Source organism: Oryzias melastigma, linkage group LG22 (genome assembly GCF_002922805.2).
Source record: "Oryzias melastigma strain HK-1 linkage group LG22, ASM292280v2, whole genome shotgun sequence".
NCBI classification, from domain to species: domain Eukaryota; kingdom Metazoa; phylum Chordata; class Actinopteri; order Beloniformes; family Adrianichthyidae; genus Oryzias; species Oryzias melastigma.
This window is the reverse complement of record NC_050533.1, coordinates 9,839,137-9,852,690: the sequence shown is the minus strand read 5'-3', so window position 1 is coordinate 9,852,690 and position 13,554 is coordinate 9,839,137. Positions and strand designations below refer to the sequence as shown.

The 13,554-nt window shown below is 38.9% G+C and overlaps 1 protein-coding gene and 2 long non-coding RNA genes across 3 annotated transcripts in view; 2 read left to right on the top strand and 1 right to left on the bottom strand.

Annotated features, from left to right (window-relative positions):
* LOC112149878 overlaps positions 1-7,171 on the bottom strand; it is a 12,511-nt gene extending 5,340 nt beyond the window's left edge. The window contains exons 1-2 of the mRNA XM_024277860.2: positions 6,539-7,171; positions 3,064-3,685 (exon numbers count right to left, since the gene is read on the bottom strand). Of these exons, the coding sequence (XP_024133628.1) occupies positions 3,064-3,656 (593 nt within the window). The 5' untranslated portion in view covers positions 3,657-3,685; positions 6,539-7,171. The remainder of the gene's footprint in view (positions 1-3,063; positions 3,686-6,538) is intronic.
* The window catches only part of LOC118598004, a 72,016-nt gene that overhangs the window by 6,332 nt on the left and 52,130 nt on the right, over positions 1-13,554 (top strand). The gene's annotated exons all lie outside the window — the stretch shown is intronic.
* Positions 7,390-9,734, top strand: LOC118598003. Its single transcript, XR_004947038.1, has 3 exons — positions 7,390-7,487; positions 7,680-7,766; positions 9,363-9,734. It is a non-coding gene; the product is annotated as an uncharacterized LOC118598003 (long non-coding RNA).

The window sequence follows — 13,554 nt, the reverse complement described above, 5'->3', positions numbered from 1 at the left end:
AAGGGGTGCAAATGTCACAAATCTTGCTCCTGGCTTTTTCTTTCATAACTCTATTTAAACATTTAGGGTCATATAAATCTGTCTGGGCTCAAGCCACAATTATTCATTTCTCCTCCATGATCAGTTTTCAGACTTCTGTGAATTAAAAGAGACACAATCTATATGTCACTACCAAATCCTAGTCCCAGATTGGTCAATTAGATTCAATGGCCAAGCTTTTTGTACATAAAGAGTTGTGTGACTACACTTGAATGTGAAAGTTTAGAACGCCAAAGCACTTGCATGCACATTTACATTGACTTTTCATTGGAAATGCCCATTTAAACTTACATTGCTGAGATAGGTGTGAATGTAGTTTTAGAGCTACGATAGAACCATTTTATATATTGGGTAGTTGTGATGCAAGAAAATAAAATGCTGAAAGTTGGCTATGAACAAGCAACACACTCTCACTCCCAACTCGTCATATATGGACGTATGGTTTGGGCCCTCTTTGTGTCACTTTTTGACATTTGGCTGTTCCCACTTCTTTTTTTCTTGACATCCTCAGGGGTTTTTCCTGCTTGGTACCAGGCCACCAAACCATAGGCATTTGCTAATCGGGGGTCCCTAACCCTCGGGTCTGTTACCACATCCGGTTGGGGACCTGACAGCCAGTACGTCGAAAAAACGATGAGTTGGGGACACCCAAAACATCAAAAAGTGACGCGGAGGGGCCCCGAACCATACGTTCATATATGAGCAGTTGGGAGTGAGAAAGTGTAGGATAAACACTAGACTGATGTATTGTGGCCTACCAACAGCACACTATCTGTACTGAATCCTTTTGCCAAAGGATCATGACTGCTCACCATCTGCGGCTGCAGAGATGATGTTACATGTGGGGATACAGGACAGGTGTTTGATTCTCCTGGTTGTGGGATACTTCACGACTCACCTATGTCACAAACATCTATATTTTTTTTATGTTGTACTTGTCAATTCCAGCAGATACTCATCAGTCCTGGACCAGATAGACACTTTTGTCCTCATCTTTGTAAATATTCTGTTACTTTACAAGTGCTTCTATGAAGACTATGCAGGACCAGTAGATTGTCGGCTGCCGCAGAGCCAACATCATCGCACATTGTGCTGTCTTTCATACTCACAGCACAACCATTCTATTCTGGAGACCAGTGAACCGTGCTGGGGAACACCTCTGCAACCTTTCTCTGTCTGAGAGCTATATGAGAGTATGTTCACACCACATGCCATTATTGCGGTTTCACCGGTTACACCAGTTTCAATATATACTCAAAGTACAGATGCAACTTGAGGTTCTGCGGCGTGATTTAAGTCAGGCGGGACGTGTCAGTTCCAGCTGCAGCACAACGGCGTGTCGGGAGTTAAAAGATCAGAATTTTGGCATCTTGTTAACAAATCAGGGATTCAGCTTTCAGCAGGTGACGTGTTCATTGACTCGATCAGGTTGGTGGAGTACAAATCCAATATGGAGGATCCATCCACCCATTCTCTTACCTTGCTGTATTCCTTTCGGGGCCATGTGGTTGCTAGAGCTTGTCTCGACTATTGTTGGATAAAGGCAGGGTACATCCAGAACAAGGTGTCAGCCAGTTGCACTGCCTATGATGCTAGAGCGATTGCGTCTGCCACGCCAACCCCTGGAGGCCATCTGGCGGGCAGATGGGAGAGCAGCTGCAGCATGAGCTCACACACTGCTTGGGCCTCCTGAAACTTTGATTTTTCTTATTTTTATCAAGACAATAAAAAAACGATCCTCTAATGCCCCCCCCCAAAAAAAAAAAAAAAAAAAAACTGGGCCACAAAGACACTGAAAGACCACAAGAAGCAGTTGACATTCAGGTACAGCTCCCAAAGTAGGACTGGAGCTCACTGTACTGGGAGAGTCCGTGAATGATCTCATGAACCCAGACATTATTACTGATGCTTTTGTAGAACTCTTAAAAATAGATGAACCTGATCTCTCAACATCATCCGTGTCTTCCATGCACTGTAAATGAAACATACACAGACGGCGCTGCATGTAGCTATCAAGTTGCATTTGATACTTACTGCATGCAAGTATCAAGTTATTTGGCGGTAGCTCTACCCACACGCATCTGGGTCATCAAGCTTATGAACACATTTTTGGACAGGCAGTAAATAGAGTTGGCTAATGTGAATCAAGTTCAGCGTGAAGGCAGCATTAACCCTACTTTGGAGTCAAATCTGGCACTAAACAAAAGGTTTATAGTGAGTTGGCCACCAGTCTTTCATCTGGTTTCAAGAAGGACTTGCAGTACATTCTGAATAATACACAGTCAGTGGTTGATAATAATTTTCTCTGGATGACTTTTAGCCTGTGTGACTTATAAGGGGAAACATGGTGTCATTAAGGTGTATAAACAACTTCTGCCATGGCTGTGGAGTATTTAGTTCATAGTGTGTATGCTTTAATTGATTATCTAAAGCACACAAGTTTCTCCTTGGCTGTTTTTGTAAGAGAAGCAATGAAGCTTATTAACCACCTCTTTATGTCCAGACTGCTTGAAGTAGTTTAAACATTAACGGTATTTAAAACCAGACAGACAATTTTGCTCTAATTCTAAATCAATTACATTTCGTCTTTTCAGAAATATAGCTTGTATTGACCTGTGAAAATCTTTATGGAAAAAGTTCTATTAACATTTTACTTGAGTTGTTGTTTTTCCTACCTTAAAAAAATACAATTATTAAAAAAAAAGAAAGTGATCCTGTAGATAGAATAAATCACCTTTACTCACTTCTTGCAATTAAGTGTTGCGTTTCCTTGACAACGGAACTTTGAGTTCTCCTACGAGACTTGGGACTTCATTTGCAAAAATATATAAACATTTTGTACTTTATTCCTTCAGGTTAATAGGAAAAAACAAGAACTGACACATCTAATGAGCTTTCCTTAAAAAAAAAATAATTTAAACCTTCCTATAATTTGATGCAAACCTGAAAAAGTTCAACATGCATGCCACAAAAAAAACCTCTTAAACTAATTTAACATTTGAGTTCATGCTGCAGTTTTCTTACCTGTACATCTCCAGAGTTTGAGCAAACTGAAGCACATTGTTGTAATCTCCAAAGAGGGTAGAAATGCAGACGGTGAAGTTCAATTCATTCTCTGCTTTTTTGGGGGCCTTTTTATTTCTTATAGGAATCCAGAGTTGTTCCGATATATTAACTGTGCTTGGTGCTGTCAGCAGTGTGACGTATGTGGCATCGCAGTTATCAGGGATCCGACACAGGACGTCCATGGTGCCGTAGGGAAAGCCAAAGTGGTCAGAGTGTGGAAGAATTATGGACGGAGTGGTTTCACTGACAAACCCAGCACAGCAGAAGGAGCAGTAAAGAGGATCGACAAAGTCTCTCTTAAAAACACCAATGATGCGTAAGTCAAACCCCCCCAATCTTTGGTCCGTGTAGGCGGACACCAGCAGGTGCTTGGTATTTTTGAGTGGAGTGATGCTTTGCTCGGAGATCAGCCACGGACAGAAGACTGAAGGTTTGTGTTGCCTTCGAATCAGCTCGCCGATTATAGTTGTCGTCCAGCCCATTATGATGATGATGGGAGTAATGACGAAGAGAAGGGGCGTGATCTTCTTTAGGTATTTTATTTTTTTCATCCTGGCAGTTGGTTTAATATATTCCCAACCTGAGGAGAATGCAGAGAAAGATTAAAAGTCTGGTTCATCATCTGTCTCCAGGACATAGACTGGTCCACACTCCAGAATATGACCTTAATCTACATGATCAGACAAAGACATGTTGCTACTTTATTCAGGAAACAATCTTATTCAGGATAAGATCAGTATACTGGTGTGCATGTAAACAGGACCATTCGCCTCAGCTAGCCAATTGATTTCCCCAATTCTGATAGATTGAAGCCTCTAAATTTTGAACCCTACTTTTAGGAGAGTTGAAGGTAAAATCCTCAAAGCTTTATGAGCTTTCATCTTCCCATCACTAGTTTTATCTGTGAAATGTTCTCAATTTAACACATTTGACCATAATTTAGCCAATCACAAAAAATAAATTTACATCTCGTAGAGTCCTGGAGACCACATATTATTGATTTTATGATGGGAGCCTATGAAAACATAGAAACTGAACCCTTTAAAACCGAAGTTCCAGTGTTTATGTTCTTTGATTTTCTGTAACCTTTTAACCGTTAACACAATCAACGTAATTCTAGCTGATTCTGAAGGAGAAAAGCGGTACGAGCTGGCGACACCTCAGGTGTTAAAGGGTTAAATGTGAGTTGCATTTGCCCTACAGACCAGACTTTGGACATGGATGGTCTACGTGATTAATGTGAATCAGCTGATACTGATACAGAGGAAATTTTGGCTTTGCACTGATGCTTTACTCATAACAATGCAAAGCTTTTTTTCTCCACAACAGAATGAGTTCAAAACTTTAATTGTGTGAACAGTGGAAGAGTTGCAAGTAAAAAAAAATAAATAAATAAAATTGAGTTTTTGCTGTTTTTAACATCTTTCTATTTATGTAGGACATATATTAAGAAAATTAAGCTCAAAAGTATTTCTTTATTCAAATCATTTTAATCAGTAGCAGATGAATAGAATGTAGTTTAAAAAATAATGTATTTGTTGCAAAAAAAAAAAAAAAATAGGGTGAGCTACAAGCTCCCTGCTCTGCTCCATTCTGATCCTTCTACTTGTAGACCAATAGATCCATGTTTTCCTCGTCTGCGCTGCTATCTGGCTCCAAACTGTACGGCTGGATAGCTCCAATATTGCTCATCATTTTTGCTGCACCAGTTATTAGGGCTGAGCGATACTGAGAATTTGGATTTTGATCCGATACTAATATCGATGCCAAAATTTTTATTTTTTGCAAATGTGGTGAATGTGACATGAACCTCAAATTCTCAGTTTTTTTTTTTTATCACCATGAATATTTTTTTGCACTTTTTCCTTTTTAAATTACTTGACAAACATAAAAACAGAATTGGGACTATATTTTCAATTGAATGTAAAATAGTTTATTAAAACAAATACATCTTGAAAGTACCTAAAAAGTGAAGAAGTGAATGTAAAACAGTCAACAAACCAAAAGAAATGAGTAACTATGACACAAAAATACATCCAAAGCACTACCCAGCTCTACCAGTTGGGGGTGTGAGGGGCTGTAAGCTAGCAGGAGAGTGTAAACGGCTATGGGTAATGGGAACAGGTGGTGGGGTTGCTCTGCACCAATCCACAACTCGGAGGAGAATTCCTGATGAACTCCTGCCTCTCTGCATAACTATATTCTAGAAGACGACAGGTTTTTTGATGTGGCTAAAAATGGCCTAAACATGATTAAAAAGCGAATTGGAACACTTTTAAAATGGATCAAAAGGTGATTAAACTCTAAATGCTCCAAACATGAAACATTTGAAGGCTGTCAACTTTTCTCAACCATGGAAACTGTTGACAGGTTTTTGGTTTCTCTTTCTATTTTAGATTTGGCAAATTGTTTTAACAGAGGATAAAAAATGTCCTCTGACAGGTTACAACAATACAGCCTCCTCACCAGTATGAATTCATTCATCACAGCTTTTAATAACTGTTTTGCTTTTTAATTCTTTTATACCTGCAAAGCCACCGCAGAAGATTTTACCAACCCAAATGAAAAATCACTCAGACAGAGAATTTAGGTGTGTTTTGTTATCACTGTTCTAATCTGGCATTAGAATAATGGTTCAAGTGCAGCATGTGGTTGTACAGGTTACAGTGTATCAGACCTGACCTTAATCAAAAATCTTTTCTCAGTTTCAAAAGCTTTAGCCGTGCATCATTCTTAGAACGAGACCTCTTCAGGTGTTGCTTTTTGTGTTTCTATGAAGTGTTCTTCTGTTTTACAGTCATTTTTTTTTCTTTCCAATCGTGTTGCAATCTTAGCTTTTGCAATACTTTCTTATTCTCCTATTAAGTTTTGCAATTTTTCCGACTAGTTTAAGCCACAAAAACAACAAGGGAGAGGCTCAGTTGGGTTCTGAGAAACAGATGAATCTGACACCCCTGTGATCTGCTGAGAATTTACTTTTAATGAAGAAAGCATCTTTTTAAATACTCGAGGATTTCACAGATGAGTTCTACTTCAACCCACTTACAAAGTATAACAATATTAATAATGTACAATTAATCCATTACAGCTGTTTCTTTGCAACACATTTTTTTTCCACTTAAATCCCTGCAGTTGTTTCCACATGTGGCAAGAATGGAAATTGTTTGAGTTAAACACAAAGTTGTCAAATAACAGAAGATCAGAATCAATTCAAATGGAGAAAAGTTTTATTTTTTTCTAATTTGACTTGTATTTTTTTCTATTTTGTTAGCATCACCAAAAATCTTATCAAACTTTTATGAATGTTTGTAAAACTTTCAATCACTTTAACAGTTTTTTTTTCTTTGGAAAAACTCAAAAGATCGCTTAAAAAAATGAAAATGAACAAAAATACATTTTGACTGAATTTTGACCAAAAATGACATTAACTTACAGATGTTTCCTGGAGGCTGACGTGAATCCGTGTGTCGGTTTTGGCTGAAAGAGTGCTGTACTCTTCAGGTCCTGCATACTTTGAGAATCCTCCTCCTACTTTCACCAATGCCCGTAAAACCACAGCAGGACTGCCCAATCCTCCTATTCCAGATCTTCCATTCTGATAGTTCTCTGGCTCTACCTCCACTCCTTGGTGTTGATTACCTGGATCAGGTGTAATTAGTCAATGAGAATGAGGACACGCCCGAGTCATTTAATTCTAGCAGAAAGCAGTGCAGAGACTGGAAAACACACGTAGCTGCCTTTCACACTCTGTAGAAGCGGTATGTTTTGAGAGCCAAGGCAACGCCATTGGCTAAGGTGGGGGGGTCCGATAAGATAAAAATTGTTTTAGGCGCCAGCAGTTGTTTTTGTTCTGCAGGCGGAGTCCTTCACTGGTCTGGCTGTCTTTGAGGCGAATTTCAAAATGGGCCGGAATGTGGGCAATTTAGGCCAATCTCCCTTCAGTTTGGGCAGTAAGTCGCTCCAAGTTGACATCCATCTTCCGCACAAGTTCAAGCATTCTGCTCAGATGGGCAAGAGTGGCAGACAGCTTCTGATCCACTTGTGAAAGTCCGACACCAAGAGTCTCTACTTCCCAAAATAACTTCCCAAGGAGATCAGACAGCTCGCCTCTCGCCGTCTTCAGCTCACTTCTAGCGAGCATCACCTCGCTTCTCATGGGCTTCGCCTCCGAGACCGCCTGATAGTTGAGATATCCTCCGATCCCAATAGCGAGGAATCCAAAAATCAGGAACACAAGTAGATGTACATCTTCAACATCTTCCACAGACAGCTGGGCCAGACACATCAGCCTCCACTTGCCCCATGGATCATTGGTGTATCCAGCCGCATGGGTTCCGTCTGGGCAGGAGGGGTCCGCTTTTTAAGCTCTCCATGTTTCTGCTGTAAGGAAAAGATTTACTGTTTTGCTCACTATTGAACTGCCACCTGCAAATACAGCATTCACAAAACATCATATAAGTTGGCCACTTTTTTCTCTGCTTTTGTAAGAGGCTGTTTTTGTCTTTTGTCAAAGTGTACTCGGTGTGTTTTCTATTACAAACACAAATGGCCTTTTCTTCTGTGACCCACATCAGCAGCTAACGCTCCAGAAAGAGGACAAATCAGACCCCTTTTCATCCGTGCAACCTTTGTATTTGACGGTTCTTCGAGGGAAAACAAAGGTGTGTTAAGTAGACACAATGTCAGATCTCTAGAGGGCACTCTGCTGTTGTGGTGATACAGGTCAAGTGGACTACTTTACATGGTTAGGCTAAATTTATTTCCATAAATCTAGGTTTTTCAGTTCTTGAGGGTTGAACTTCTTTGTTCTCATACTGTTTCTATCTCAAATTTTACTTTTTTGCAGTGTGCAGAACTTAAAATAACTGGCTTCATTTTTTTTTTCTGTTTATTTTATATCTAACTACTAGTAACATTAGTTTTGTACGGTGGCCCTGAAGGACAATTCACACCAACAAATCCCAAACATTTAAAAGATCTCAACGACCTATAAAAAAGCAAAACGAAGAATAAAAAAAATGTATTTTAGAAATCAAAACAAAATTCAGGGCACCAAAACATAATTTAAAAAAAATGAAGCACAAACGTAGCGTTTCAGAATTCAAAAGGAATCAAAATGAAAAGTAAAAAAGTGAAACAAAAGAAGAAGCCAGAAAAGGTAAAGTACATCACTGATTGGATGACGTTTATTGTTCCAACCCAAAGTAATTCAGTATGGGTGATAATGGATGTCGTCATAGAAACAGCCATATCCCATAGTACCTACTTTCTCCAATTTCTTATTGTGTTTCGTTTTCTAACATTTTATTTTGACTTTTTGAAATTAAATTTGCTTTCTGAAGGTTTTCATTTTTTGTTTCTTTTTTTAATTGTAGACAACATTTTATAATAAGAGTCTCTTTCTTAACATTAGTTAATGCATAGTTTAGTACAATAGAGTATCAGGGCAACCAAAATAAAGAAAAAGAGTAATATTAAATAATTTAAAGTTGTACATTTCTGACTTTTATTGCACAAATTTCTGACTTTTTTTACCTTGAAAATTTACATGTTTTAAAGTCGTAGATTTGCCATTTTAAAAGTAATACATTTAAAAATATAGATATTTACATGAAAACTTTACAATAAAAAATTTAGCCCCTTATTTTTAAATTCTTAAGTTTGTGATTTTAACTCTAAAGTTGTAATAAAAAAAACAAAATTTTTTTTGCTTGTAAAATGGTCCCAATACTCTGTAACTTAGCATGATTTAACTATTAAATAACACGTTATGCACTTATGCATTATTGTGCAATAATTAGCATTTTACTATCTGAAATTTTTCATTGATTCTATAATGTAATTTACTTTTTTATTGATTATTTTGCTTTTTTAATTGTTGTGATCTTTAATATGTTTTTGCATTCGGTAATTCATTGAGATTTGAACTTCAGGGCCACCGTACATGACTCAACCTAATAAAAATAATAAAGTAAAATAAAACGTTGAAGCTGTATTTGTTTTGATTCTGAAAAATCTTACTGCATTTGGTGAGGGAGCATTGGTTGCTGTTAATTTCTAAAATGTTTGAAACCAGTCAGGCCTCGGAGTGAAATATTAAAACTCAGCTCAACTTTGTAAATAGTTTGGTTGCAGTTTCTTTGCATAAGATCTCTCATTTTTCCAGATCATTTCGGATTTTTTGCTTCCACTTGATGAACAAAATGAAGTAAAATGTGTCCTTAAACTGAAGTTACAAATATGTCATCTTTGCACAGCTGAACCCTCCAATACCTGGTACTCAAGAAGAGAAGGAATTTCAAGGAAACAAGTTCAAGTTGTTTGCATAACCATGAAAGAAGTTAGAAAGATGAAATGCAGAGACAAAGCTTATTATGATGAATTCAGTTTAGATCACTCAAAACGAGTAATGACGCATAAGAGGGTTAGTCGGAAAAGAATTTCAGTTACATTTAAAGATGCTGACAGGTTGAGTCTTTGTTAGGTCTTAGCAAACAGAATATGCAGGTGCAGGTAGGAGTCTTGCTAAATCAGACAGCTTTAGTGATGTTAGTCATGCATGTCTTCAGTAATGATGACTTTAGCATCAAATGGAAACACAAATATACTCCTGTCCATAGAGACTAATAGCAACATTATGTGCATTTTTGCAAAAAGGACTATAAAACATTATGGAAAAATCTATGAAATTGTGCTATTTCTGAATTTTTTGTTGCACTTTCAAACTAACTTCCAATGGGTTAATAAACATAACTACAGTGACAGTTCATCAACTTGCTTTATTGCTTTGCCTGCTCCCCCAAAATAACAACTCTGACACTATAATGGATTCCTCCAAAAAGGATTTCTTTTAAAAGCAGCTTTTACAGAAATCGATGTTTAAACATGTTCGGAAATGAATCCCTGCCTCCATCGCTTCAGTCAAAACTAACCGAAACATTCTATAAAGCTGTGCGTTATCTGAAATCCTTATTAAAGCCCCATAATTCTGAATGACAAAACCACTTGCAGCTTTTTCTTTTTCCGTGTGTTTGAGAAACGTCAGTCATCCTGCGATGAATCTGACACCCCGGCCCTTAATCCTGCAGCTGATGTCTGGTAGATGCTATCATCGTACCACTTCAAAGGCTGCTCAGACCAGGCAGGTTCATGCATCTGTACATAAGCCTGCATGTGTGCTGAAAGCACTGAGACGGCCCAACAAATCGCAAGCCATCAAACAGCGGGAGGCGTTCTTCAAGAGCCCCGGTGACACAAGCAGTGTTAGCAAGGCTATCGGGAGCTGTTGAGCCGTATTCACGTGGAGACGGGTGGACAGGTTTCTATTTTTACATCAATTCTCAAGTATTTGGGCAGCCTTTCCTTTTCTTTGTGTAACATATCCTGCCTGTTTTTTTTTTCCTTTTTCTTTAAAGTTCTTCTATTGTCTCCTCATTGCTCCTGTTCAGGGGGAAAAAGTGGTCATAATTCATCCTGAGGGACATGATTATCTTGCAGAATCACATTCCAATTTAAGGAGGGTTAATAATGTGAGCCAGAAGTAAAAGAGTCATATATTCTTTTGGATTTAAAGAAAGCTCTGGGTAAAGATTTGTACTGGAGTTAGCAGAGGTTAGCAAGGCTGATTATTAGGAGTCTAATGAAGTGTCTAATCATAATCCAAAAGCCTAACCTGCTTTAATATTATTAAACGACTGCAGCCGTTTTAAAGAATTTAGACTTATTCCATATGCTGTGGAGTTTTCCCATCGATCAGCTCTCCTCCTCCGAAGGTGATGGGCCCCGCTCCCCAGCAGCACGCTCACGCTGAAGTGCCACAGTTGGGTGTCCACATGGATTTTCTCCAGTGGCTGAGCAGAAGGGTCGCTCAGTGCCGAGTTAATTATGACACGACTCGAGCTGAGTCTCGAACTGCTCTCCAAATTTCTCAAGCGCGTCATGTTCCGAGGACGTTCACGCGGACTGTAATTCACAGACTGATGCACGCGGCCCGGGCGACTAGTTTCCCAGCATGCCGCGCTTTAAAAATTCCAGATACTCTGTTGCTCTTCCTTCTGCTGGGTTTGGTTAAGCATATCAACAAGATGCGAGGGAGCGTCTGCATTATAATGTTAACATTGTTGTGCAACAGGACGTAAGCGAGGGAATGGTCCATGAATGTGTAAACGCCATCATTACCGGCGTTTCAGTTGCCATGACATCACTTATGCCCGGAGCATGAAGGAGAAACGGGTCATTGACTCTAAAGTAAAACAAAGCTGCTGCATCTGACGATGACCGAACAGTTTAACTTCAACTAAACCAATTAGACGTCATTACCCAGTTCTTTTTAAACTACTTAAATTAATCACTCATGCAAATCGGACTCGTCATCCACCAGCTGACCCGCTACAAGGTTAAACTCAACTGTTTTAGGCAAATAGATTCCACGATTTGAGTCTTTGGGACGAGATTAAAAGGCATTTCAAAGGAGAGCATCACGCAGAGCCAAGTGATCAATCGATTTTTATCTGATGGCAAACGTGCATTTTTAAGAGCGCCTCTTACTCCCGTTCATTAATATTCATTCAGGCACACATGTCTGCTCACAAACAGGCTGTGCCCTCAACTGTCAGGCGGGGGGAAAGCTGTAGCTGGACTGAGCAGTTAAAATTACTGTAGCCAATGATGTGTCACACAGCATTTAATCGTCTCGTTTCTGTAGGTCAGGAGTTTCTGGTTTGGCTCGTTTGTCTGGGAAGATTAATATATTTTTAAAACAATTGCTATGATAAAATGGGATAGCCATAATTCAATGGGTTATTTTTTTAGATAAAAAAAGTCAACAAAATAAGTAATTATCTAAAGGTTAAACATTGTTCTTAAATTTGTTTTGTGTGTTTTCTGTGTATAGAAGTTTCACTTTTTTGGCAAAAAAAGTAGGTTTATTTTGAAATTGCAACTTCTATTATTCGATGTCCAAACGTGCAAAAGGGTACGTTTGACTTGTTATAAAAATAGAGCTTCCTTCGTTTTTTTCCTGCTACTGTGCTATAGACTGTCCTATATACACCAGAGCTGGTCTAAAGGTTGAAATGCTGCAGGGCTAAAAGTAAAGAGTGGTTCCTCTGGTCAAAGAAATAAACTCATGGGTGCTGCTTCAGTTCTTAGACGTCCAGCTATACCACTTAATTCCGAATATAAACCTCTGAAAGGTATGATTAAGATTTCGCCTAAGGCTAAATCCGTTCATCCTTGAGGTTCAAATCTGACTTTTGTTGCCATTATGTGACAAAAATCAGACAAGCTTTACATTTTTTATCTGGTTAATCTGTTGACTAACCTCAAAAGGATTTGTTAGTTTAGTTTAGCACCTTTTTTAGGTGTGGGGACGTTGTTTTCCAGGAAAAAAAAGCGGAAGTCTGACCTGCTAAAAAACAGAAGTGTGCAATGCAGCTCTGCATCACTGTGAAAATAAATTGGTATTTCGAGACCAAACCCCACGACACTGCACAGAAATCATTAGCTATTAATACATTTAATTTAAATTTCATCTGCTGCACTTAGGAGATGTGAATAATTCTGACTACGAAAGCCAGCTTTTTTATTATTAATTAAATATTTTCAAAAGGAGTCGTGCAGTAATCGAGCAGCAGGTGGCACCAGAGAGCAAACTTTCATCTGCTGCCACCTGTCAAGGCCTGGCTTGTTGTTGTGCTCTTTTTTTGTGACAGATGGCACTTACAAACAGCCATCTTTGATATGAGAGATTCAAAAAGTTCATGTCATTTAAAGTCGGCTCAGATTGTTAGACATGCAAATGAGCGCTGGCGCTGACCAGCCCGAGAACACAGGTGAAAATGTGGAATATACACGATGTAGTGGGTCAGATGAAGCTTCCTGCTGCTCCTGTTATTCCCCTTTTGACAATATGCCCAGTCATCTCCATGCTGGCACACAGCAGAGAGCACAAAGCGCACTATTAATGGCAAGCTCAATTACGGTGGAGTCTCGGCTTATTTGCGGCAGCAGAGCTTAAATCTGTTGTTTCTCAGCACAATATGAAAGAACTATATCTAAGCTTTTAAAGACGCGTCTGCAAATGATGTATCATTAAACATGAAGTAGTTTCACTATAAGAGATGTGGGAAAACAACTGTCACCCATATTGACTGCCACAGTCTTGCTGTGTGACGTAGTCTGGAAACAACAGCTTATGCTTCACAGTCGACTGTATTACACAAAGAGCCTATCAAATTATGCTGCTTCCTGTGATGGGATGGCATAAAAAGTAACCAATCATTAAAGTCAATGGAAACCCACTGTAAATAAGCCAGTTCCTGTTTTAACGGGCTGAGTAATGGTTTTCTCAACCTGGACGGAGACAAAGGTCTACACAATGAAAACGTACGAGGAGCCAATGTGTCACTCAGGTCCACTTAGAAACTTGCTGACAGGGTGGCTATCATT